At 34.4% G+C, this 25,450-nt stretch overlaps 1 protein-coding gene across 8 annotated transcripts in view; it reads left to right on the forward strand.

The window, feature by feature from the left end:
* Window positions 1-25,450, forward strand: part of LOC134527543 (superkiller complex protein 2) — a 141,019-nt gene that overhangs the window by 106,884 nt on the left and 8,685 nt on the right. For 4 of the 8 annotated variants that reach the window (XM_063360309.1, XM_063360306.1, XM_063360313.1 and 1 more), the window contains exons 15-17: window positions 6,423-6,573; window positions 8,842-9,020; window positions 22,905-23,045. In XM_063360309.1, coding sequence (XP_063216379.1) covers window positions 6,423-6,573; window positions 8,842-9,020; window positions 22,905-23,045 — 471 coding nt within the window. Of the gene's footprint in view, window positions 1-6,422; window positions 6,574-8,841; window positions 9,021-22,904; window positions 24,132-25,450 lie in introns of those variants that run through there. The other 4 variants (XM_063360307.1, XM_063360314.1, XM_063360311.1 and 1 more) reach the window with 2 other exon arrangements.

Consider the following 25,450-nt stretch of genomic DNA (forward strand, 5'->3'; position numbering starts at 1 on the left):
CCATTTCAACCCCTTTGGTCGGATATTGCCCATTAACGAATTCGACCAAGATTTTCCACAATTTATAACTAATGGAAATGATTTCGTACCGTACTCGAACCAAACCACAATATGAAACATGCCAAATATTGTTTTATTCATTAGCAACTTGAAATATGTAAAGTTTAAATATAAAATACAGTGTTTTTTTTTATAAAACATTACCTATGTAAAAATTTGGTTAGAGGTAGTGTTTCACTTAGTAATGGGTCAAATCCCAAGTTATTGATCCCGAATCCCAAACTTGAATCCCAAAGAGTACTTCAGGTATACCCTTCGGATCCGAATTTAGGTCTCAAGGGTCAAAAATAAAATAATTTACAAGAAAGAGATCAACTACTGTGTAGAAACATTTTACTTTTTAATTTTTTTATTAATTAACTAAGTTTCCAGAATCAATACATATTGTGATCTACACTAATATTATAAAGAGGAAAGATTTGTATTGTGTGTATGTTTGTAATGAATAAACTCAGAAACTACTGTGCCGTTTCAAAATTTTTTTCACCATTAGAAAGCTACATTCACCCTGAGTAACATAGGCTATATTTATTGCTATAAAAGATAAGGAATCCTTACTAAAACTTTAGTAACGTAACCCAAGGTGTAAAAAAATGCCATAAAACATATAATGTCGCATGCGCTGCGGAAACTATTGATGATAGAACAAAAGTATGTCCTACAATATTAAAGAACATATCAATAACTACAAAAAACTTTGCGATACTATATGTCCAACTATTATCGTTATGTCACAATAACCTCTTTTTAAATTTTAAAAGTTGATAGACCATGTTATTCATACTTCTGTTTAAAACGCTTAAATTGTTTTGCCATGGAGGTCGGAATGTCGCCTGGCACAGCCAAGCTCGCGACGCGCGCTATGGTTATCCATGGATGATAGGTTTTTTACGTTTGACGTGGCACGAGGCTCTTTCCTCTTTATAATCTACACTACTAGCGGCCCGTCCCGGCTTCGCACCGGTGCACATGATTTTTTTTATAATTTTACCTTTTATTTATATTTTTTTGTTGTTTCATTTCTATATTTTTTTTAAACACAGTATCACATCTATGTATACTTACAAACCGAATTTGTTCATCGTTTTTTTACTAAAGTAACTTATTTAATCTTAAGGGAGACATATTACTTAGTATTTTTTTATTTACATTTTTACAACATTTTACATTTTTGTCTGATCCTACCCAACTAAATTTCCTAAGTTTTTTATTAATATTTTTTGTTGTTTTGTTTTTATTTATTTTTTTTTGTTTTAGGTGTGTGAATTTATTTTAAAGATTTTTTCTAAGTCATTGTAATTTTTACATTTCTGTATTTACATTTTTATTTTAAAGCTTTATTTAATTCTATTGGTTCTTACTTTTATTTTACAAAACTTTTTCCTTAAAGCTTCACTGTACACTATGTTGGCAGCGGTATTTGTAGGTGATAACAAAACATATTGATTTTCAGGAGATCCTACTCGAGAAAGGACAACATATAATTGCCCATGAGAGAAGCACTCTTTTCTTAGGTTGATGCCAACAATCGATAAAGTTTGTCCCTGTGATTTATTTATCGTAGGGGCAAACAATATCTTCACAGGAAACTGGAACCTTTTAAAGGAAAAAGTAAATCTTTCGGAATCATCGGGATTCGCTGTCCAGCCGCGGGCCCAGTGATGATTGTTGCTACAATAACATTGTCTCGTAATTCCTTTATCAAAAGTCTTGTGCCATTACACATACTGGGAGGGCTTAAATTTCTCAATAGCATAATGGGATTAACTCCTTTTAATTTTAGTTCGTGGAGTGGCAAGCCGGCAGGATTAAGGGAATTTAAAAATTCTTGTGGGTAGTGCACTGTATCTTCGATGTTGCACACGGTGTTAATAGATTTGTAACATTTAAAATCACCCGGTACTTTTTCCATAATCATTCTATTTATCTCATTTACTGAGTCGTTTCTCGGAGACACTATCGCCCTCGAACAGAGCCAATTGAAATTTCTTTCTGTGAGATTTTCGATGTCGGGATAGATTGTGTCTATCAGAATTTCAAGACTGTTAACAGTTTGAGCTAATTCATTGTCCAACAATACTTGGGGGCTATATAAAATGTTGAAAAAATGTAAATAAAAAAATACTAAGTAATTTATTTATTTATTATTAAAATTTGTGACATGCACACCAACAGCCGAAGCTTTAGAGGTGTGCACAGAACAAGTAATACAAACACGACACATACAAGCGAATAAATACAACATAAACAGGATAATAAAAGACGACACATACAAGCGAATAAATACAACCTACACAGGAAAATAAAGGACGACACAATAACAAACAAAACAAAACAGCAACTGAGATAATTTTAACTAATTGATCTAAAATTGGAAGAATAAACAGGATTATAAAATTACTCAGAATATTAGGGTAATCATAAAAATTAAAATTTGAAGTTTTTAATAAAATTTTCATATTTATTGAAATTTGAGATAAGTCTGTAAATTAAATCATTATTATTGTGTAAGGAACATAATAGGGATCGAAGGCGGCTTTTGAACTGCGGGACTCGAATACCAGAGTTATCAAGTAAGTATAAGCAATTAATTTTTGAACTATAGCACTTAAACACAAACAGGGCATCCAGATGGATGCGACGATTTGAAAGAGATTCTAATTTGGGTAATTGATGGTGTCTAGAACTAATTATTTTGAAAAATTTATTTTGTATGGATTCAATTTTGTCACTGTCGGTGGTGTTAATACTGTTCCAGATAACTGAGCAATATTCGAGTTTACTTCTAACTAAGGACAAATAAAGAGTAAGAATGGATTCAATATTAGATGCATAGTAAGTTATATAATTTATTAAATATAAGGTTCTACGGGAAAAGGATACTAAAGAATTAACATGTTGATGAAAGAATAGTTTGGAATCAAGAATAACACCAAGATCTTTTATACTAAGAGATTTGGAAATTTTTGAGTTGTCAAGAAAATAATCATATTTAACTGGATGAATTTTCCTTGTGAAAGAAATAATTTTTGTTTTATCTTTGTTAAGTGAAACTAAATTCATTTTGCACCAATTATCAATTTCAGTAATATCAGATTGAAGAAGCAGACAGTCATTTAGGGAGGAAATTTCTCTGGATATTTTAAGATCATCAGCAAACAGAAAACCAGTAGTATGATGAAGAACTTTAAAAATATCATTGATATAAATATTGAATAATAAGGGAGATAAAGTACCCCCTTGAGGCACACCAGAAGTAGCATGATATAAAGTAGAAGTTTTTTTATTAAGTGAAACAAAGAAACATCTATCTTTAAGGTAACTAGTAAACCAGGTTATATAATTATTACAGAGACCGAAGTTAGAAAGTTTAGCTAGTAAAATGGAGTGATTGACAGTATCAAAGGCTTTAGCCAGATCAAAATAACATGCATCAACCTGCCCCCTTGTTGTAACTTTATTGTATATAGGATTAATAAATGAGAGAAGATTAGTAGAAGTTGTCATACTATTTCTAAAGCCATGCTGATTAGGAGCTAATCTGTTGTTTATTGGAAAGTTAATATGTTTAAATATTATTTTTTCAAAGATTTTAGTAAAGCCATTTAATAATGATATAGGCCTATAATTAAATACACTGAGTTTACTACCCTTTTTATGTATGGGAATAACCTTAGCTATTTTCCATTTAGTGGGAAATACTTGTGATTTTAGACTTGTATTAAATAGATGCAACAATAGAGGCATTAGAATAAAAGAGCAGCCTTTAATAATGAAATTTGGTATACCGTCAGGACCAGTAGACATAGTTGGTTTTAATGATTTAATTCCCCATAAGACCTGGCTTTCTGATAAGAATGATACAGGAATTGAATCGTGAATAATATCGGGATCAATGATACGAGGGTGGTTGGTGGATGGTACATATACACTAGCAAAGTACTTAGCAAAGACATTAGAAAGAATACCAGGATCATTACAGATATCACCATTGACATTAAGAGAATGGGATTCACTATAACCATTTTTCATAACATTGACATATCTCCAGAATTTTTTAGGGTTATTCTTAACCTTATTATTGATACTACGATTCCAATTAGTTTTATCACGCTTAATAAGATTTTTAACTATTGCTCTATATTTAGAGAAAAGAAGGTAATACTGAGTATTATTGTTTCTTTTATAGAGTTTATGAAAGTGTTTTTTAGATTTTAAGGCATGAATTAATTCACCAGAGAACCAATAAGGATGTTTAGAGGCCTTACGTGTGGATAATGGAATGTGAGTATTGATTTTATCACAGATACAAGATGTAAGTTGATCTACAAGAGCATCTACATCAGTGGTGTTATAATATTCATCCCAATTGTGGGTTTTTAGAGAGTTATAAAGGCTTAAGTAATCACCAGCTTTGTAGTTTCTGAAAATAGAATCTGGAGTAAAATTGTGTGAGGTCGCCTTAATAAGTAGTTTAATAAGTAGGGTAGGATGATAGATATCCTCTTTGACCAGAGATTCAACAGCTTTTTCAACCACACAATGGGATAGATTAGAAATACAAAGATCTAGAAGATTATTGGAAGATTGTATTAGGTTGTGCTGAAATAAATCCAAATTAGATATGAAATCAAGCAGGCACTGAGCCTTGGATCTGACATGTGCACGGGCAATATTGAAATAGTGATTTCCTTTCCAATCTATCCCAGGTACATTGAAGTCACCTAAGATAATCACATTATCATGAGAATTAACGAGTTTTTGTTCAAGAGCTTCAAAATACAATGTGAATAGATTAGGTGATGTAGTTGGAGGAAGATAAATATTACCCAATGTTAAGTACTTATTAAAGGCAATTTTAATATTAATCCATACGGCTTCTACTCCACGATAGTCATATAATTGAATTAGCTGAACAGAAGGGAATTTATGTTTGTTCACTGCGATCAACACTCCGCCACCACGTTCCATTGATGAGAGTAGCGGATCCCTATCAGTTCTAAAAATAGAATAATTATCGGTGAAATAATGAGCATTGATACATCTTTCGTTGAACCAAGTTTCTGTTAGACAGATTATGTCATACTGAGTATTAATATGTCTCCTTAAGATTAAATAAGTTACTTTAATAAAAAAAACGAAGAACAAATTCGGATTGTAAGTATACATAGATGTGATACTGTGTTTAAAAAAATATAGAAATGAAACAACAAAAAAATATAAATAAACTGTAAAAATATTTAAAAAAATCATGTCCACCCGTGCGAAGCTGGGACGGGCTGCTAGTTTTATTTATATAATTAACTGTTAAAAGTGCATTATCTTGGGAAATGGTAACAAGTTGTCTTCTGCCAATACTATTTTTTTCATTCAAATCAAATTTTGAATCTAATATCACAATATTCATGAATATTGAATATTTCTCCACTCAAATTTTAACGTACAGTGAAAAAATGTTTTTTCACATTTCACACAGGATTCCAAAAAAAATTGATTGCTAATACAGTAAAATAAAAAAAGAGAGTTTGGTTTATATAACTGATTATATGCATAAAATAGTGTATTATTTATCATTTTAAATCATTATCACCGATTTGTCAAATATAAAAACATTTGTTAAATATAAAAATATTGTGTAAGTAATGTTGCAGAAAACAGATCTAAATTTCTCAGTAAATCATCTTACGTTGTTAACATGTTAAATTTTTTTAATAATTTTTTTGTGGATGAATCCCACATGGTCCAAGGATATTCTGTTGGTAACAAATAATTTAAATATTTTTATACAATTTGAAATGTCGGATTGAATATAAAATTCTCATGAATATTAAATGTTTTTCTAGTACTCCCAGAACCCTGGTAACAGGAAAAATATAAAAAAATAATTGATTACCTATTAAATTTCAGATGTTATCAGTATTGAATTTTTTCATTTACTTAATTTCCTGTAATATTTTTCTTTGTATTTTTTTCCTTGAATATTGAATCCTTCAAATAATAAGGATTTAATGGAATTTGAGGATTTGAGAATTTTATTGGCACAACCTTAGTTTAACTAAAAAGTTTTTTATTATTCGAAAGTCGCCTTGTATTCCAAGGTCATCTTAAATAAGATGTCATTAATTTTGGGTTATTATATTGTTAATTATTCTTTGTACTAACATTTTGAAATCAGAATGAATCATTTTAATGTGTTTTACATACTTTCGCAATTTGTGTTAATTAGATTTAAATGTAGGTAGTAATTTAATGAAAGCTTGCAATGAACTCCAGTTGTATGAATGGAACGAAATATTTTAGTTTATAAGTGATTGATGAATTGTATTTCTTTGGTTCTCTTGAATTGTGTTGTTGTGTTCCAGTTTGAGGAAGTGTTCCACCGCAAACAGCTTGCTGAGAAGATAGAGAAGCTGAAGATACTGCAGTCGGATCAGAGCCTGTCCCTGTATCCTGAGTACATGAACAGGGTGAAGGTGCTGCAGTCGCTCAAGTATATTGATCGCAACAACGCAGGTACAACCTTGCTGTGCGCTAACTTACTGCTTCATTCTGTCGTCATATTTTACAAAGTAAATCTACTAATTATGGTTGGAAGAATGCAGATATAACAATGGTATTGTTCCTTTTGATGCAATTACATTAACCCTTTTAGCAATTTAAATATTTATCATTAAAATCTATAGAAATTATCTTATTTAATTTAAATGATTATAGATCATTTTTACGGTCTAGGAGTCTGCCTACTTATTGTGCTTTATAGTAATGGTTTAATTTAGTTTTTACATAAGTTGCAACAAAATTAAAAATTTCTAAAATACTTGAGCCTCCTTGACAGATACACATTGTTAAATCAAAAATTATTTTGTTGGGTGGTGAAACGTGTTCCGAGTGAAATGATTTGTAGTTACTGGGCCAGTGAAAATATTTGAATTACAGCATAATCCAAAACATAAGCAATACTCTGCATTTTAAACATGCCGCAAGTATTCAAAGTTATTTCACTATTTTATTGCAAAACAGAAGTGGAAGTGGAAAAATAGCATGGGTGATACTAAACTCACAAACTTTTTGTAACATCTCAATCGTGAACTAATATTTGTATTTATTCATTACACATACCATTATTGGGAAAATAAACATCAATAACATGGAATACAACAAAAAAAAAAGTACTCTTTTGGAATGGCCATTAAATGAAGTGAAAATAATTGCAGCAGTATATACCGTATTTACTCGTGTATAGCGCGCCCTCGTGTATAGCGCGCACCACGATTTTTGCAACTAATTCCAAAGAAAAAAAAAATTGAAATTTTTTTTTCCCCCATAAATAAATTTTACTAACATTTTGTGGTACCTGATTATTTAAATTGATGTGTGGTGATGCGTCAGGAAAATACATAAACTCTGCTGTCTAAACGGAAGATAATGAAGCGCTATATCGTCACAACTGGTATGTGGAAGGAAGGAAGGGAGGGAGGCGTGCCGCGCTACGTTGCTAAGCTGGCGCGGAGAACTTGATGACTCACCGGTGAGGAATGGAGGAAGCGAAGAAGTTGCAGGGGGGGGGGGGGGAACTGGTGACAACATTCTCTCTTTCTCTCTCTCTCTTTTTACTAGCTTCTGAGCTGGATTTCTGTAAAGGGGGGAGGTCTAAAAATAAACAAGAGACAATGATGTGCGAGCTTGCGCGCGCACGTGTGTGTGTGTGTGTGTGTGTGTGTGTGTGTGTGTGTGAGTGTGAAACAGAGGCCTTGTTGCTTGTGCGTATGTGTGGGGGCTGGCCAGAAACGTCACCCGTCACCCGGCAGTTAACGACTTCCACTCCTCCCCGCCTCCCCCCCCCCCCCCCACCCAAAATTTTTTTTTCCCGTGTATAGCGCGCATCCTTATTTTTTTCCTTTACTTGAGGGGAAAAAAGGGCGCGCTATACACGAGTATATACGGTAAATCAGTAGTAACAATTCACCTACCACCATGCATGTGCCACAGTAGCAGCTTGCTTGCTTCGTGTATCTATAATAAAACAGATATTGGTGACTCAGAAATAAAATAAACTTATGGTTCTGGATTCCAGAGGAAATAAGCAGAAAATGTTTTTGTATTAATACTAAACTAAAATACAGTTTACGTGGCTGCCATGATCAATGAAAATCCATAAAAGTTAAATATAAGCATCTTTAATCACCATTTTACCAAAAAGAATTTAAAATAAAATTATCGGGTTTTTGTGAAATGGATACAATTTTTTGGTATTTTACAGTTCAAATAATTTTTTGGTTAAATATTTAGAGTAGCTGGTTCTGAGAAATAAGGCAAATGAAAAATTCAGTGAAAGGTTAATTAGGTCATTAAAGTTAAATAATTTTTTTTTAATTTTAATTTTTTTACTTTTAACTAATATTTGATGTATGGTTATTATAATTGGCAACATAATCAACATTTCACTTCAGTATTATTCCTCTAATTTCACAGAAGCAACTTACAATACCTATTTACTTTTTTCATTTTCCTACATATTTGTTACATGATACGAAAACAAAACAAAAATTGTTGGATTACATTTCTTATTCTTACTATTCAAATTCCATATTTGTATTCAAGAATATTTTGCTTTCATATTTGTATAGTTTCAAACTTTAAGAAAAAGCTGATATTCACTCAAGCCTAGTATCTATGCATGTGCAGCGACTGATTATGCCACCATTAGCGAAAAGCCATGACTTTGCGGAAGATATGACAGCATTGCTCTCCAAGAGACAGTGTGTTGTGGCCGGGTCGCAGTGCAGCTGAAGGGCAAGGTGGCCTGCGACATCGGCAACCACGAGCTGATGATCACGGAGCTGGTGCTGCACAACATCCTGCTGGACCTGCAGCCGGCCGAGATCGCGGCCTTGCTGTCCTGCCTTGTGTTCCAGCAGCGCACCAGCGCCCAGCCGCAGCTCACCCAGGCCCTCGTGGACGTGAGTGCCCGCACGTCCCTCGCGACCGTCCCAATGTTACAGTTAGTCGCTTCTAAAGAGTTAGAAACAAGTTTTGGTAATTCATTCTTCTCCCATTACGTTTACATCCCAGTTGCATGAGTTGACTTTTGCCGATCGCTCCTTACAGCCGTGTGCCTTTATGAAAGAATGTCCCTCTCCACCAGGCTTCTGTGAATACTGGTTTTTTTTTTTTTTTTTTTTTTTTTTCATTCGAACAAATTTCTTATCGGATATCAAATTATTCACAAATAACTAATATTTTTCTAATCAAATACATAAATTCAATAAACAAACAGTTTTTTTACACATCTATGGAGTCCAAAAAAAATTGATGCCAAACACAGTAAAATGAGAGATAGATATGCACTGGAAAAATCTTATATTTTTATGGAACCATAATAGTGTGGTGTGAAATGAAGAAAATTAAATACCTGGCAATGCATTTTTGCAACTAATGCAATTTTAAGTTGGAAAATTTGTTAATACAAGTGCTACTTAAATAAAAATAGAGTATTTTAGTAATTTTTAATTATTACCAGAGATGATTTGTTATAAACAATAAAACATGTAGGTAAACATATGTATGTACATACTATGTTGCAGAAAATAAATACAAATGTAAATAAATTTTCTTGGATTACTATATGTTACACTTTTGTGTACTTGTGCATTAAAATAACAATGAAAATATACTTACCAAAACATGAACTTTATTAAACACATACTATCAGTGAAAATAATTTTGAAGATAATTACAAATTAGGATAGCAACAGAATTATTTGTTTTATACACAATTATATACTTTAAATAAAACAATCCAGAACTTCTCCAAACAAGCCCCACTGAGAACTGAGAAGCTATCACTTATTAGTTATTACACTTATTTTAAATTATTGTGAAGGAAGGTATAAGTTCATTTACATGAGGAGGCAAGAGTAGCTCTCTTTGACAGGTGACTATGTTCTCAGCTGTTGAAAAAAAAAACAGCTCACTCGCTATCTGTGTTGAAGACAGAGCGAGATAATTGGCTGCAACTTTAGGGTAAAGGTCAGACCAGGATTCGGGGGAGGGAATGGTCCGGGCCCTGGACCACCCACCAAGAGTGGGCCTTCCACCAATGTAGGGGTGAATATCACAAAACAGGAATACTTCTCTAGCTTGATAAGAAATGTAATAATCAAAATTTTTATTTTAATTAGGTTAAAATTATTTAAAATCATAAAATGTTATTGTACTGGCCTGTTCTTCAACAACATAGTAATGCACATTAAATTTAGTTACAATGGCAGATAATTAATTTATTTACACCAGTTATAAATACTCACAATTAAATTTTTTGTATGTTTTTGCTTAAAAAACAGAATTTACATTACGTTTAAAAAAATTAAAAATGATTTATTATTACTGGTGACCAAGAATGTGATCATTGTCCTAGCATATAGGTTCAATTTTATAATTTGATCATAGGTGACAGCACAATCACAATGTCAGAACAGAACTAGTTTTCTATAGAGTAGCATTGAATGTCTTTTAACGAATTTCATATTATACCTACTAAGGTAGTTATGCATTTATTTTTTGTCATCCAAACACTATTTTTCATCCCTTGCACTAATACATGGTTGCATAATTGTTTTTTTTGACAAAGGTTTAAGGTAATATTAAGATGGTTATTAATAGTGGTGCACCGATGCGGATACCGATGAATCGTAATCGGCGATTATGGATACTTACCGATTAATCGTAATCGGCGATTATCTTAACGATTACTTTGCCGATTATCTACGTCCCGGCGTAATTAAGTAGGTTTTTACCGTGTAATATTTTGTTACACATTTTAGAACGAAATACAGTAATATTTGTATATATTACAAAATTCATTTAACACTCTCGCAAATCCGTGGGTGTCGGGGATTTATGACCTTCGGATTTTTGAAAACTTCGGATTTTTGAAAAATTTTCATTAAAATACAAAAAAAAATTCTAAAAGATAAGATGGTAGTCAATGAACATGTAATACTACCACAGGACGTCATAATAAACAAGACACTTGAGAAGTTAACAGAATGGTACGTAAGCAATACCAGTATAGTCCATTCATAGTAAATGAAGCACCCGAGAAATTTTTTTTCCTGAAAATTTACAGCCTGGCCTGATTAAATTTAACACACCCATTTGTTCAAGTTGGTAGTAAATTGTGTAAAAAGTAATTTAAAGTCATCTTAAATTAAATTAATGGCACCCGAAGTCGCACTTTGATGTGAAAGAGCTAGGCGTAGCAATGTGGCGTGCGCTGAAACGGGAAGCCCCTTGATAAGGGGAAGTGAATTTAGGAGGGGCGGTTGAGAGAAGCGATACGTAGCTGGCAAGAGACTCAAGGCCACTCCCTCACAGACACACGGCCAGTCCAGTTAAACTAAAGAGAAACGGGAGAAATAAAAAAAAAATCATTTGTTAATTGTACACTAGAACCATCAAAAAATCTGAAATTTTGGCACAAAACAAAAATAATCGGGGAAAAAATGGTAAAACTCACAATAAAAGCTTATACAAAGCTATTATTTAACATGCAGCATATATTTTGTGTTGGTTTATAGTGCACTTACTAATGTTCGTATAAGAAGAGAAAAAAAATTGGACAGTCCGTTTAAAAACACGGCAGCAGTAGCTTGTGCGACGTAAGTGGGAGTGCGAGAATCTCGTCTAGACAGGCTGGCGGCTGCAAAGGCAGCGGATGCATGACGTCATACGGCTTACCTCTCCCTCCCAGACAACAAACCATCTCTCTCCCTCTCTCCAGCCCTCTAGCCATTTTCTGCGTGTGAAACTGTCAACATCCTTCCTCCCCTACTCCACACTGCATGCGACGAAAGCCAGGTTGTATAGTCCATTCCCGGTAAAATGAACATTTTTTTAAGGCCCCCCACGGCAGCCATTTACCGTTAATTTTTTGATACAATTTGTTTGTTAGTTACAGAACATTATTTCTGCTGGAAAATCTCTGAAACTTCAAAATTTCTTTAATGGAAAAATTTAGCAGGGCGGTTAGAGTATTTATTTTTACCGCAAATGAACTATACTCACCTTCCCTCCGGCCAGCATTCCCGGCGTGTGACGCATGACAACTACAGTCGTGTGCCGCGCACAGCTAGGAAACTTGTCACTGGCAACATGTTTCACACACTGACACACGGTGCCCAGAGCTTCAGGAAAACCTACGCGATTTCCAACCTACTCTAAATATCCGACTGGAGTCTGTTTACGAAAAGCATTTAAGAATTTGCTAATGCCCAACTGTTTTTTTTATATCGGATTAAGAGGAGTTAAAATGGCTAAAAGGCATGGTTTTGAAGTTTTATGTGTAAAAAACCGTTAAAAAATTTCTTGAAAGCACCAGAGGAAAAGGCATTACACCTTTATCTTTATTTTCCCGCCATATAATGTTACGGTCACCGCTCAAATTTCACAGTTATCTGACGGGAACGAGATGACTGCGCGCCAGTTCAGAGCCTTTTACCGCGCTATAAATATCAGTGAGCGTCGCTCTTATCATCCACTGAGAATAGTGATACATACATCTAAACAGTAACGATCATGTCACTTCGGAAATACCCCGGATTTCTGAGAACTTCGGATTCTCGGGCCACGGACTGGCGAGAGTTTACTGTAAATCTCATTGCCTCTAACAATAAAAAATACATTTTTCCTACACGTTTAATTACGTTTTGTCTTTTGTTCTCTCTTTTGTTTAGTGGTCTTGTACATTACCTATAGCCAGAGACGTAAAATAGATGGCACGCAATCAAAATACCACAAGCAGTTGCAGTGGATTCTATGAGAATCGATCTTTTCGAGACGTAGTAGCGGTTCAAAATCGTGGTCCCGATACCAACGACCTAGAGATATATAGACTGATTGTCACCCTGCTTTCAGCGCCAATTGCTGCTGTTGACGGCATACTGGGGAACTACAATCCGAGCGAGAGAGACAGAGAGCTGTTTGGACAGAATGGTGGGCAAAACATAGCTGTAAAAGCATTGGTTCTTATGGGAGAAAGTTGCAAGTTGCTAGTAAATTTCCTAAAAATGTAGGTTTTTCGCAATTTTACAGTTTTTGCGGGTAATACTTAAAGATGGAACAAGTGAAATATAATTTTAAATACAGTTTCATCATAATGCGATGTGTATTTACGACATTAAATGCGCTAGAAAATAGCTAACCCTTATTTGACCCAACGTTTGTGACCAATATAATATATTATGTAGATCAGTTATTGAACCTATTATATATGTATTTCGTGTAGGTAATTTGATAAAGTACGTGAAATTTATATCATCACTAAGTACTCTTAATTTAAAATAATCGACTGCAATGGAATAATGACCACTTTTAAATAATGTATGGATTTGTATTATTGTAGTCGTATTCGTTCATTACGAGTTTTCGTTGTCTCTTTACTGTTAATATTTCAGATTCAATGCAATTTCATAATTAACTTAGTACACTGCCACTTTTCTGCTGTCAACGTACGTCGTCTGCTAACAAAGCACTGTTTGCCCACCATTCTGTCAAATTCAATTGGAATCAAAGATGGCCTCCCACTAGCAGTCTATATACCTCTAGGTCGTTGCTCGATACCTTTCAGAGTTTATCACTGTGTTTTACAAACTCATGGGCGTCTTTGGTAACATTATCCGTTGTTGTGTTATTTGTATGTGATGTGAAAAGTGAAAAAGTATTTATAATTTTATACATTCAGTCAACATTAATAAAATCACATGTGCTAGAATTGGTTTTGAGTCATTTTTATATAATTATAGTGAGATGGTGACTAGGGAGAAAAAAAGTGAAGTGTGGAAACATTTTTCTATAAACTCAAGTGAACAAAATTACGGTAATTTCTCGATGCAACCTTATGTGATAGTCGATAATAATGCTAGTTTTCCGCAACAAAAACTTACCCATTGTAAATTACAATTATTAGACTGTAGTTCAAGTTGTTTACAATAACAAATATAAATAGAAGTTAATTTAATTTACACTTTGCAATGACTTAATAGTGTATTTTATATATTTTTATACTGTTATTATAACTGTATTCTCAATTTTACCTACTCTTGTAGTTAAATTCACATGGGAATAAAAATTTTTGTGTGCATTATTACACTTAAAAAAATTTGTTTATTATAATCGGTAACTGAATGGGTATCTGCCGATTATTGCTCTCATAATCGGTAATCGAATCGGTAATCGGTAAAGTCATATCGGTGCACCACTAGTTATTAATAAATTCTGAAGAATTTGATACTAAGGAAATTATCCAAATTATATATTTATTTTTTAAATTTAAACCCTATTTTTATGGTAAATGTCTTTTTATCAAAAAAATTTTAAACCAAAAGATTCAGATAAAGTTTAGGAGTTTAAAAAAAAATTATAATGGAATTGATAGGATATATATTTAAAAAAGTAACGACTTCTTATGTTTTTCTACCCTTGTTATTTCCACCCCTTGCAGTAATGTTTTGTATTATAAATTGTTTCAGACAGAAGATATCGATAAAAATTATAACCTTTACGAACAATTAGAACAGATTTGTTAGTTTACCGACTAAGGGAGTTATGGATTTCTTAAATTTTAACCCCTCATTTTTTAAACCCCTTACAGCAATGGTGTGACTAATCAAAAATTGTTTCAGACAAAAGTTTTAGATAAAAATTACAATATTTACAAACAATTTGAACAAATTTGATAGTGTGCCTATGAAGGGAGTTATGAATTTTTTTTGTCATTTAACCCCTTTTATTCCACCTCTTGCAGTAATGGTTCATCTTATAAAAAGTTATTTAAGACTAATGTTATAGATAATAATTTAAGGTTTTATAAAGAAAACAGACCGGATTTAATAGTGTACACGTACAGAGATTATGAATTTTTTTTTAATTCTACCCCTTTCTGTTTTCAACCCCCTGCAATAATGGTTTGTCTTATCAAAAATTGTTTCCGACAGATGTTTCAGATAAAAATTATAAGATTTACAAACAGTTTGAATGGATTTTATTGTTTACCTACTAACTGAGTTATGAATTTTTATAAATTCTACCCCTTATTGTTTCAGACAAAAAATGAAATAAAAATTATAACATTAATACATAATTTGGACGAATTTGATGTTGTGCCTACGATGGGCATTATGATTTTTTTTTGTTTTCCTATACTGGTTTTTTTCAACCCCTTGCAATTATGGTTAGTAGTATCAAAAACTTATTCCAACAAATTCTTTTGGTATTACTCCTACGAGTTATAATACATTCAAATGAATGTGATATTTCCATATCATGAGAGTTACAGCATTATTTCTGTTTTTCAAAAAACCTTCCCCTGTGGTCGGATATTGCCCATTAACAAACTCTACCAAGATTTTCCACTACTAGATTTTATGTATCAGTTTGGAAGTGATTTGTAAAAAATTGCAACATTTATCATGTCCACAAAATTGTTATATATATTATATATAATTTATTATATACACACATATACCGAAATGAGTCGGAAACCTAATACATCAAACAAAATCACTTGATACAATATAAATAAAGTATATATTTATTTTTTATTTATATAAACTTTTAAGTTGATAATGGTTTTGGGGTCTATGGGTCATGAAACGAAGAACTATATAAAAATTATCCGGAAGTCCCACCATGGTAACAGCTACAATAGGTAGTATTTCTTTGAAATCTACCTAAAACTGGATTCGCAGAAGCGTACTTAATATGGACTATGAAATGCAGTAATGTCCATAATTGTTAATGTTGTCTGAAACCACTACAATCGTGGAGATCCCTTTGACAATATGTACCTGTTAGCCTTATTAAGTCATTAGTAGAGGTACATTAAAAGAGCATTTACAAACACCTTTCATAGCATTTATTTTGTGGTCTGCAGCATTTTGTAGGATTTATAAAATTAGGAAAATAGCATTTTGTAGCATTTATAAAATTAGGAAAATAGCATTTTGTAACACACATACATTGAGAAAATTTGCATTTTGCAGCATCTATAAAATTAAAATATAAACATGTTATACTATTTATAGCTTGAAAAAAATAATTTTTAAAATATACATTTTTTTCCTGTGTACTGTCAGTCAACAGTTTACCCATACCTATATGTCCACTCACTTTCATTACAGTACTACACCCACAATGTAAATATTATTAATCCTACTGCTTGAACTTTAACATAGCACAAGTCTCCAAGTTATTTTCTGTTAGTTTCCTCCTCCTGTTGGTAAGCACAAGATTGTAGCTACTGAAAAACCTTTCAGCATCTACGTTGTTGACTGGTAACCAAAGAGATTTGATAGCTGCCCAGCAAAATTCTTCAAAGTTTGGTCGCATTGCCAACAAAATCTGAAGAACATCAACTTTGGCTCCTTCTTTAAGCTGTTTCACCAACTGCTCATGGAAATATAGGTAGCCTTCCATAAATTTCAAATCCACAGATTTGCATGCAGGCAGTATTGATCTGTTTGCATGAACAGATGCTTCATTAACCTGCACTACTTGTCCTGCAACAGCTGGTTTGAAGAGTTTGCCTGATGCCCTGTATAGATAGTTGGCTTTACATGGACCCATGTGCAGTACAAGCTTCATGTGCTCTTTTGTACAGGCATTTTTCAGGTTTTCAGTCATTTTTGCCTTCATCACTGTGTTGTTGTAACGAGACAAAAATGCTGCACTTTTTTCTGGGAAGAATCCTTTTGCTTGTCTCCCCAATGACAAATCTATTCTTTCAAGGTGGTCCCAAATGATATGACCACAAGGGTACTCAGAGCCTTCAAAAATAGTAATCAGTGTCATCAGAGGTTCACAGATTTCAGAAACGAATGTGATCTGTGTCTTTACCTGCATTTCCAGTTCTGGGGTTTGGAGTGTTTCGCATACCAACAAACTACTTGCATTTTTATCTTCATACTGAGAAAGAAATTTTGTAAGAGGATCAAGATACACAACACTCTTAAACCACGAATTCCATCTTGTGATGACTGGTTTTGGAAACAACACAGGAGGTAATTCAGGGTATTCTGACATCAGAAAGTTAATATACAAATTTTTTATCTTTCTGCCATGAAGAAAAGACATTTTCAGGTTAACAATAAGCCTATTAAGTTATGGCAGTTCTGTCATAAAGACATCTCCAATGAGACTAATCTTGTGGGCCCAACATTTAAAATGTATCAAATGGTCTCCAACAAGAACTTTCAGAGCAGAGAAGCAGGTATTCATATATTGAGCTGAATCTGACACCAGACCAACAATGTGCTCATATGAAATGCCATATTTTTGAACAGTATCTACTATGGCTTGACTACATGTTGTCCCTGTAGCTGTATCAAGAAAAGAGCAACTGGCAAGAGCAACCTTTTGTTTTGCTGTACTACTTACAGTTCTAAACAATACTGCAAAAACACATCGTCCTTGAATGTCAGTCGTTTCATCAGCAACTATTACAATGTCTTCTCCTTCAAATTATTTGCAAAGTCTCTCTCTCATCTTCGCCACACTTCTCTACATAAACTCGTCTCAACTTGTCGCCCGCTGGCAAGTCACCAGATCCCTTAACATATTTTGACAAGTATTCACGCACTGCTGGATTATCTAATTTATGTAGTGGTATGTTTGCCTGAAGGAATGTCTTCACAGTATCCATGACAAATTCTGATTTTTCCTGCTTGGCTTTCTTTGCATTTTCATTTATTTCAAACAAACTGGCTTGCCGCTTGCTGGACTGAGGGTCACTTTCAACAGATTTTTTTTTGCTTTTATGCCCACCTGACTGACAGTGCTTGTCCAAGTTATCTCTCTTCTTCCATTCCAACATTATATTACATATCCCACAATTAAAATTCCCCGATTCACTTACATAAAGTTTTTCTGCTTTGTAGTCTCTCGCACGGTCTTTAATAGTTATTTTGGGTCGCCCCATATCTAGAGAAAATTATACCTACTTCTGCCGACACACAAAAAAATGCACCAAAATGAACAAAATGCACCGACTAGACAAATGCCACAACATTTGTACACACAAAACACACAGCCAAAACAGTGAATGCGCAGCGAAATTACTAATGCATGTGATAATAAACGCCTCGAAATGGACAGTGTGAGTGCGCCGACCGTAAGCTGAGGCTCGCGCACATACATGTAGTTCGAACTTCCAATGCCAGATCAACGCGGCAGCACTTCAAATGTGCTGTGATCTGCTGTCGATATTCGAACTACATCTACGTAGGAAGTCGATTAGTCGAATCACAGCTTTTGTTCGTGGCGAGCGGCGAGCTTGTGCCGTGCCGTGTTTATGGTGTTGTAATTTCTTGTTAGTAAACAAACCTCTAGAGCAAAAAATAGCAATCTCGAAAGATGTTTCATCTTGATTACAGTTGATTAGATAATGTTGCAAACTAAATAGTTTTCAAACAAATAATATTGATATATTGTGTTTGCACTATGTTATCGGGCATGGACGGGATTTTTTTTACTGTACATTCAACAGTAAACGCTAATGCGCGACCAAAATTATACTACTGTGTTTGCCAAACCCTGAATAACGTATGTATTTGCCGTTAAAACATTAATGGTATATTTAATTTATTAAGTCTTATTCTGAACATAATATTTTGTGCTAGGGATGGTCGGGTACCCGAAATTTCGGGCAGTGTTTCGGGTATCAAGTATACCCGAAATTCCGGGCGGGTATTTCAGTGCCAGAAAATATCGGTCACCTTGGAAAACGGCAATACCGCACGGCGCAAGTAAACAAAGCTTCTTTTTTTTGGAACGCGCGGCAGCTGCAGGAACATGCCACGCCGCCGCCGTCCCGGCACCAGCCGGTGAAGTGAGTGTGTGTGAGAGATAAGATAAAGAAGGTGCCCGGTCAGCAAGTGTGTTTGTGGGAGGGGGAGACAGATATAAGAGAGCGAGCCCTGCAGCAAGCGGAAGTGGTCAAGGTCAACATTTACCGTTACTCTCGCTGGCTGACTAACGATGCAGCTGGTCGCCCGTCTCTCTCACACACACACACATACACACACGCGCGCGCGTACGCACGGCGGATGCTCACTGCTCAATAGTCACAAAGTAGTGTTCAAGGCCGGTGGAGCTGCTTGCTGTGTGCGAGAAGGATTATAAGCTGACTTTAATTACACACATTGTAGTTGCGTGGCATTTGCAGAAAGTGGTTGTGAATTGTTTCTATTTAATTCATGTCATTATTTTACCAAAATGGATACCAGTGGAAGTGTAGGTCAAACAATCAACAGTGACAATGAACCTTCAAGCAGCTACCCAAACACAATTTAGTTAATAAGCACTTTATTTCCAAGATTAATATGCACTCTATTTTTTAGTTTAATGTTTAACTTTCATATCAGTGCGGTATAGTAAATAAATAAAAACAGTTCAGGTTTGTCAATGCAAACTTAAGTACGACTATTTTATGTTCAAAATTTATTTCATTAACTGATTTTGATGCCCGACCGAGATTGCCCGAGCCCGAAAATTTTGGACAATTACCCGCCCGAGCCCGCCCGAAGTCAAATTTCTCTGCCCGACCATGCCTATTTTGTGCCGAAGTGAATATTCTCAAAGGTAGTTATTTGTTGTGTAGGGCCAATCAGCACTTCTTTTAATGATCTTCCAAGTTTTGTAAACGTCATCTATATTTCGCAAAAACCCGGAAATTTCGCATCTATTTCGCATTTATCGCAATTGCGATTTTAACGTACCATTAGTCATTAGTCATTACCAAGGGTGCTGGTTACGTGGATGAATGTATATTTTGATGTAAATCTATTGACTATAACCGATATAGAGAAAAGCAACCAGGGTCCATTGCTCAGTGATATCAGCAATTCAATATCAAATTTAGAAAAGTACAAATAAGCAAATGATTTGGCTTTGTGTTCAAAAGAAGTAGTAGTGTACGGAACATCTATTGACAAGAGGGCCGAGATTGTCAGTACAACGATCATGTCACCAAAAAAAGTCAGCATTCAACGAGAGGCAGTTAAGAAGATAAAAAGAAATGAGAACATTGGTTAGTCTGAAGATTACTTACTTTAATTACCTCCTTTTAGTAGATATAGGAGTCAAACAAAGAATACTTGGTTTTTTTTTTCCTTCTTCTGAGAAATATTTCAGAGTCACAAGCAATACTATGTAGACAGACTTTTCAAATTCTGTAGCAATCAGTTCACCCAGCTCTACACAATTCATGCAGATCATGGCACTACAAAGGACCATATGAACATGACTTCAGTATTGTTCAATTTCTTGCCAAACAGAAAAAAAAAAAAAAAAGGAGTTGCTCTACAAACTTTTTTTCTTAAAAGAAAAATTTTCCACAGGGAGGGAATTTAGAAATAATTATCAACCTCAAATATGCATACATTTAAAACCTTTTTATTTCAAATTTCCTGTCTTCCACCATAAAAATGTGCAATTTCTGTTTCAGTCGTTAATGGCGCAAAGATGTAAATATTTAAGAATTGGATTTAAAGCAGGCTTACAAGAATGTCGAAGAAGCAAGGCTTTAAATTGACAGTACAGCCCCAGTAGGAGAAAAACTCACAGTTCTTTGACTACTTGGTGTAATTATGGCTGCAGGATCCAAATATTTCCTTCCATGTTTGGCATTTTGGGAATACAAAGCATCAAACAAACAGTGCTATGGAAGTGTGGAACAGCTAGCTCCAAAAAAACTCATCTTAACCAAAATTTCTACACCCCTCTGAAGGCACGAAGGCAAGAAGTGGAGCACACTGCTTCCAAATAGGTATGCTAGGGCGGCCCTCATTTCAGGAGGATCAAAGAGAATGTAAATGTACGTAAAACTAGGCAAACAGCTTGCAAAAGCTTTGCACACATATAGAACAAGTAGCCATAGGAGTCTTGGACATCGCCAAGTTTGAAAAGTCTGGCCTTCAGTGCACCAGCACAGAAAAATGTACAAAATTCTTTCTCTAGTGAAGTAAGTATGATCTGATAGTTCATATCCTTGTGTATTAAATCTGTACGTAGAAAGATCTTCGAAATTGACTCTGGAACAAACCACATACAATTATACTTCATATTTATTTTATCTCGGATACTAGCACAGAAGGTGAATCCGTTAAATTTTACATATGCTGTTACAATCGCTATGTCAAAAATTACTGAACTTGAATACATAAATAATATATGAACACCTGATGATGAAAGTGAGATACAAACAGCACATAAGCTGAGGTTAAGAGTATACTAACATAAAAAATTATGAGCCTCGGTAGTAATTATATAAAAGCCTCTGCCAAGAAGTCACATAAAGATAAGACCTTATACATGATCAAAGGGTCATACAAAAATTACTTTAAGTTTTTTACTAAAAGATTACTTTGCTTGAATAAATACAATTGTGAACTTATCCAGGTAATTACTAGGTAATTACTCATGTATTACACAAGACTACCATGCATATACAAGATAGAAAAATTAAAATTAGGTCACTCATGTGAAATGCAACTAACAAGGACCATCAAACCCAAGTAAACCCTGTACTGAATATTGCACAAACAGCCTTTAGTGCAAAAACAGGGTGTAATTGCCAATAAGGAAACATGAAACAGTAAACCTTCTGAAAAGGAAAAAACAATAGGCAAAAAAATTAAAAAAAACATTACAAGCATAGAAATCCACGCACATGTGCGGAAGAGCAAACAAAAAGGCCAACACACAAGAATAATAAGAGTGAGCATGCACCAACAAATTCATGTTAAGGACCCTAAATATTAAGGTACATGTCACAACAAAACACTGGCGCCTTGCTACAAAAGGGGTGTAGTGCACCGCGATCGAGCGAGTGGCCAAGTGTGTTTCATAAAGCAAACAAGATCAAACATTAAATGTCTGAAAGCATGAAAGCAAAATCATAAAGCCACGCAGCTTCAGTACCCCTGCAAAATCTCAACATCCACAAATCATGAGCCAATCAATAGAAAGAAATTTATAAGGAAATTACCAAATGGTATTTAAAAATACAAGTTTCTTAAAGGGATTTCAAACACTAAGACACATGACATATGCCGCCCTCGTACTGCGAAAATGCAGTAACAAGGTCGAAGTGACAAAACTAGAGGTCCCCACAAATGTTCCCGTCCAGTGGTACTTGAAGAAGAGGTCTCCTGTGACTGTAGAGCTTAAAGAAAGGACAAGCTTGCTAAGCAGACAACAAATAGGCTTAGTCAACTATAAAGCGGTTAGTATTTGAGCTCCTGACTAAATATTTTAAAATCCAAGATGACAGTGCCTTATCCCTTTTAAATTCTATGGCCGTTTACCAAGTGGGTTTTTAAGGATACAAAACGATCATTTGACCTGATTATGTTGATAAAATCTCTGATGTATTTTGGTGATTTGCTTTTCACATTTTGCCAACTTCGAAGTCTACAAATTGCACACGCATCACCATGTTAGTTTAACTTCAAATTGGTAATAAATACATTAATGAACTTATTAGTTTTAAATGCTTGTATTGTTTCTATTCTGTTGTTAGAAAATTTTATACTGTATTGATTAATATTATTTATAATCATTATTTATGAATAAAGGTTTTGTTATTTTGTAGCTATTATTTTACATTCGTATTGAACTCTTACTGTATTTTGTGACTACCAATAAGTGAAAAGACACGAAGATGGAAGTGTTCAGATGAGAAACTTTGGCAATAGGAAACCGAATATGCAGATCACTGCGTTCCACCACCAGCTGGGACACGGACCAAGTGTGTGTTGCGAGGGAGGTGGTGTGGCCGTGTGTCGCAGGGCACCAAGATCATCCAGGTGATCGCGGAGGGGATCATGTTGGTGGAGGACGCCCACGGCCTGCAGCAGGACTCAGGCCGAGAGTTCGAGAAGCTCAACTTCGGCCTCACAGAGGTCGTGTACGAGTGGGCCAGAGGGAAGGTAGGCCGCTGGCTGAATACAAACTTAAATATAGTACAACCTTCTTACAATGCTCCTGTTTATAATGTTTTCCAGCGTGTAACAGTATATTTTTTTGTCTCAACATTTTCCCCATAAGGACAATGTATTTAATTTTTGTGTATAAGATTTTTACGAATTTTGCATTTTCTGCTGATAATGTTTACATTCTACTTATAAAATGTAAAAATGAAGAAAAAAATCATAAACCTAACTGTTCCAACACTTATCACATCTTTAAAGTTTAACAAGTTTAACTATTTACTTTATGCTTTACGTCTGATTTGGTTTACAATACCTGTTATACCACAAATAGGATTTTAATCAAAAACAAAACGGTAGCACTGGCTAATGCTGTGTATTTGACATATCAAAGGTACATACATTCGCAGTTACGTGTCTGTTAGACCTTCCTCTTTGAAAACAAAACAAATCCTTCTGTTACATGTGATTCTGGTCAGATGTATACTCCATTCCACGGTGACAAAAAAAATAACATTCAACATTTTCTGTTGCTGATAAGAGCTGAGTTTATTTTATTCGTAGATAGGAATCCGTAAAAAGCATATTTTTAAGTGACAAAGTAATTAGACATAGGCATTTCCATTCTACATGCCATCATTGCGAATCGTGAGACAATTTTACAGATGTTTGGCATTGCTGATGAAAAATTGTTGGCTTGGTTTAAGCAAACTGGAGCATCAAGATTACCCGTCAGAGTGTACCATGAAATTTGTTTACATAGCTTTTGCTCCTTTGAAAAACATTATAACAGGGTTCCACATTATGTGTGTCAATACACTGTATAACATTGTAAAATAAGTTACTGCATCATTTAAGACTTAATGCTGGTCCATTCATGAAATGAAACAGAATTTTAACTACATTTGAACTCAGATCACTAACATTGTAATACATAGTTAACAGACTGAATGTTATTATTTTAGTATGTATGTAAATACACTAGAGTCCCGTTATAGCGAGATGTCGTTCCGGGTTTGATCCTCGCTATAACCGTGTCCTCGCTATAACCCAATTGGACAAATTTTGGCCCCCAAAAAATAAAAATTAACCGAAAATAACATAAAAATTTTGTTTAAACCTGTATAATTGGAAAATAACAGGTTATATTAACGAAATCTTAATTTCTGTGGGCAGATGTGTGAATTCTCTTTAAAACGATACCCCACAAGTTCGGATGCGATCACCGATTGTGTCAAAATAACCAGAATACCCTACCACGCCACCTAAGTATAGCATCTCAGCCCGCGGCCGACGCAGCGTATGCTGGCGGCCATGTTGGTTCGGGATGTTGGGTGGTGTTAGTGTAGCGCGACGATTTAATTCCTTACAAAAAAGCAGGAGTGCGGCAACGCACGTACGCCTCAAACGAAATAGTCGCTGGAAAACTATACTTTTTTCATTTACAGAAACCTGTCAACTTTTTTAGAAAATAAATTTGGGATTAAACTCAAACCATCACCACCCCTTTCCCGGACAGATACCCCAACAACTGACCGAAACAAAAGTTACAAGAAAACTGTTCTAGCGATTCGGAAATAAATACGGTAGTGCCTACTGGAGGTGTAAAAGTAATGAAAAAATGTGTACCTGTATGTATTCGTTACTATAACAATTAGTACTCGTTACTATCATTACGTTACTCGTTACTTCTGATACCGCATAACATGTTATGTTATGTTGCAGCAACGAATCCAGTCGTATTGCGTACGCGTACAGTATAACGTCGCGTAAATAATAATAAATAGAATATAAACAATTAACAATATTTGATAATTAATAGTTTTTGTTAACCAAGAAACAATTAAATCTCATTAGAGCGGCTTTTTAATATTATCTCTTTTAAGATAACAACCAAAAAACGTGAAAATACGTGATTATAAAAACAAAAACATACATATTTCTAATTTGTAAAAAATACTTTCTTACGTTGTTTCTGTTCCAATCTCAAACTTTGTCTACACACACAATACCTTTAAAAAACAGTAAAAAACTTGGACGACGAATTTCCAAATTATACTTTACTTAATAAACAAACCTCGTTCTTTGTAACGTAAATTCATCTAATATGCGCGCGCATGCGTAAAACATACGAAAAATGCGAGTAACGAGATGCAGCCGTGTGTAACGTTTCGTTACTTGGTACTAGATGGCGCACCCGTACTCAGTACCGAATACATACGGTTTGCTACAGCTCTAGTGCCTACTATTTGTCAGATAGTAATATTAATAACGTCACGTGTTTTTAAACGTGTCACGACTGAAATAATTTGAAACACGTTTATAAATATTTGTGTATTATTAACGCGATCAATTAGCAACAAGTATAAAGACGGCTCTGACTTTTTTGGCCTAACATAGTTATA

This window comes from Bacillus rossius, chromosome 1 (assembly GCF_032445375.1).
Source record: "Bacillus rossius redtenbacheri isolate Brsri chromosome 1, Brsri_v3, whole genome shotgun sequence".
Classification (NCBI taxonomy): domain Eukaryota; kingdom Metazoa; phylum Arthropoda; class Insecta; order Phasmatodea; family Bacillidae; genus Bacillus; species Bacillus rossius.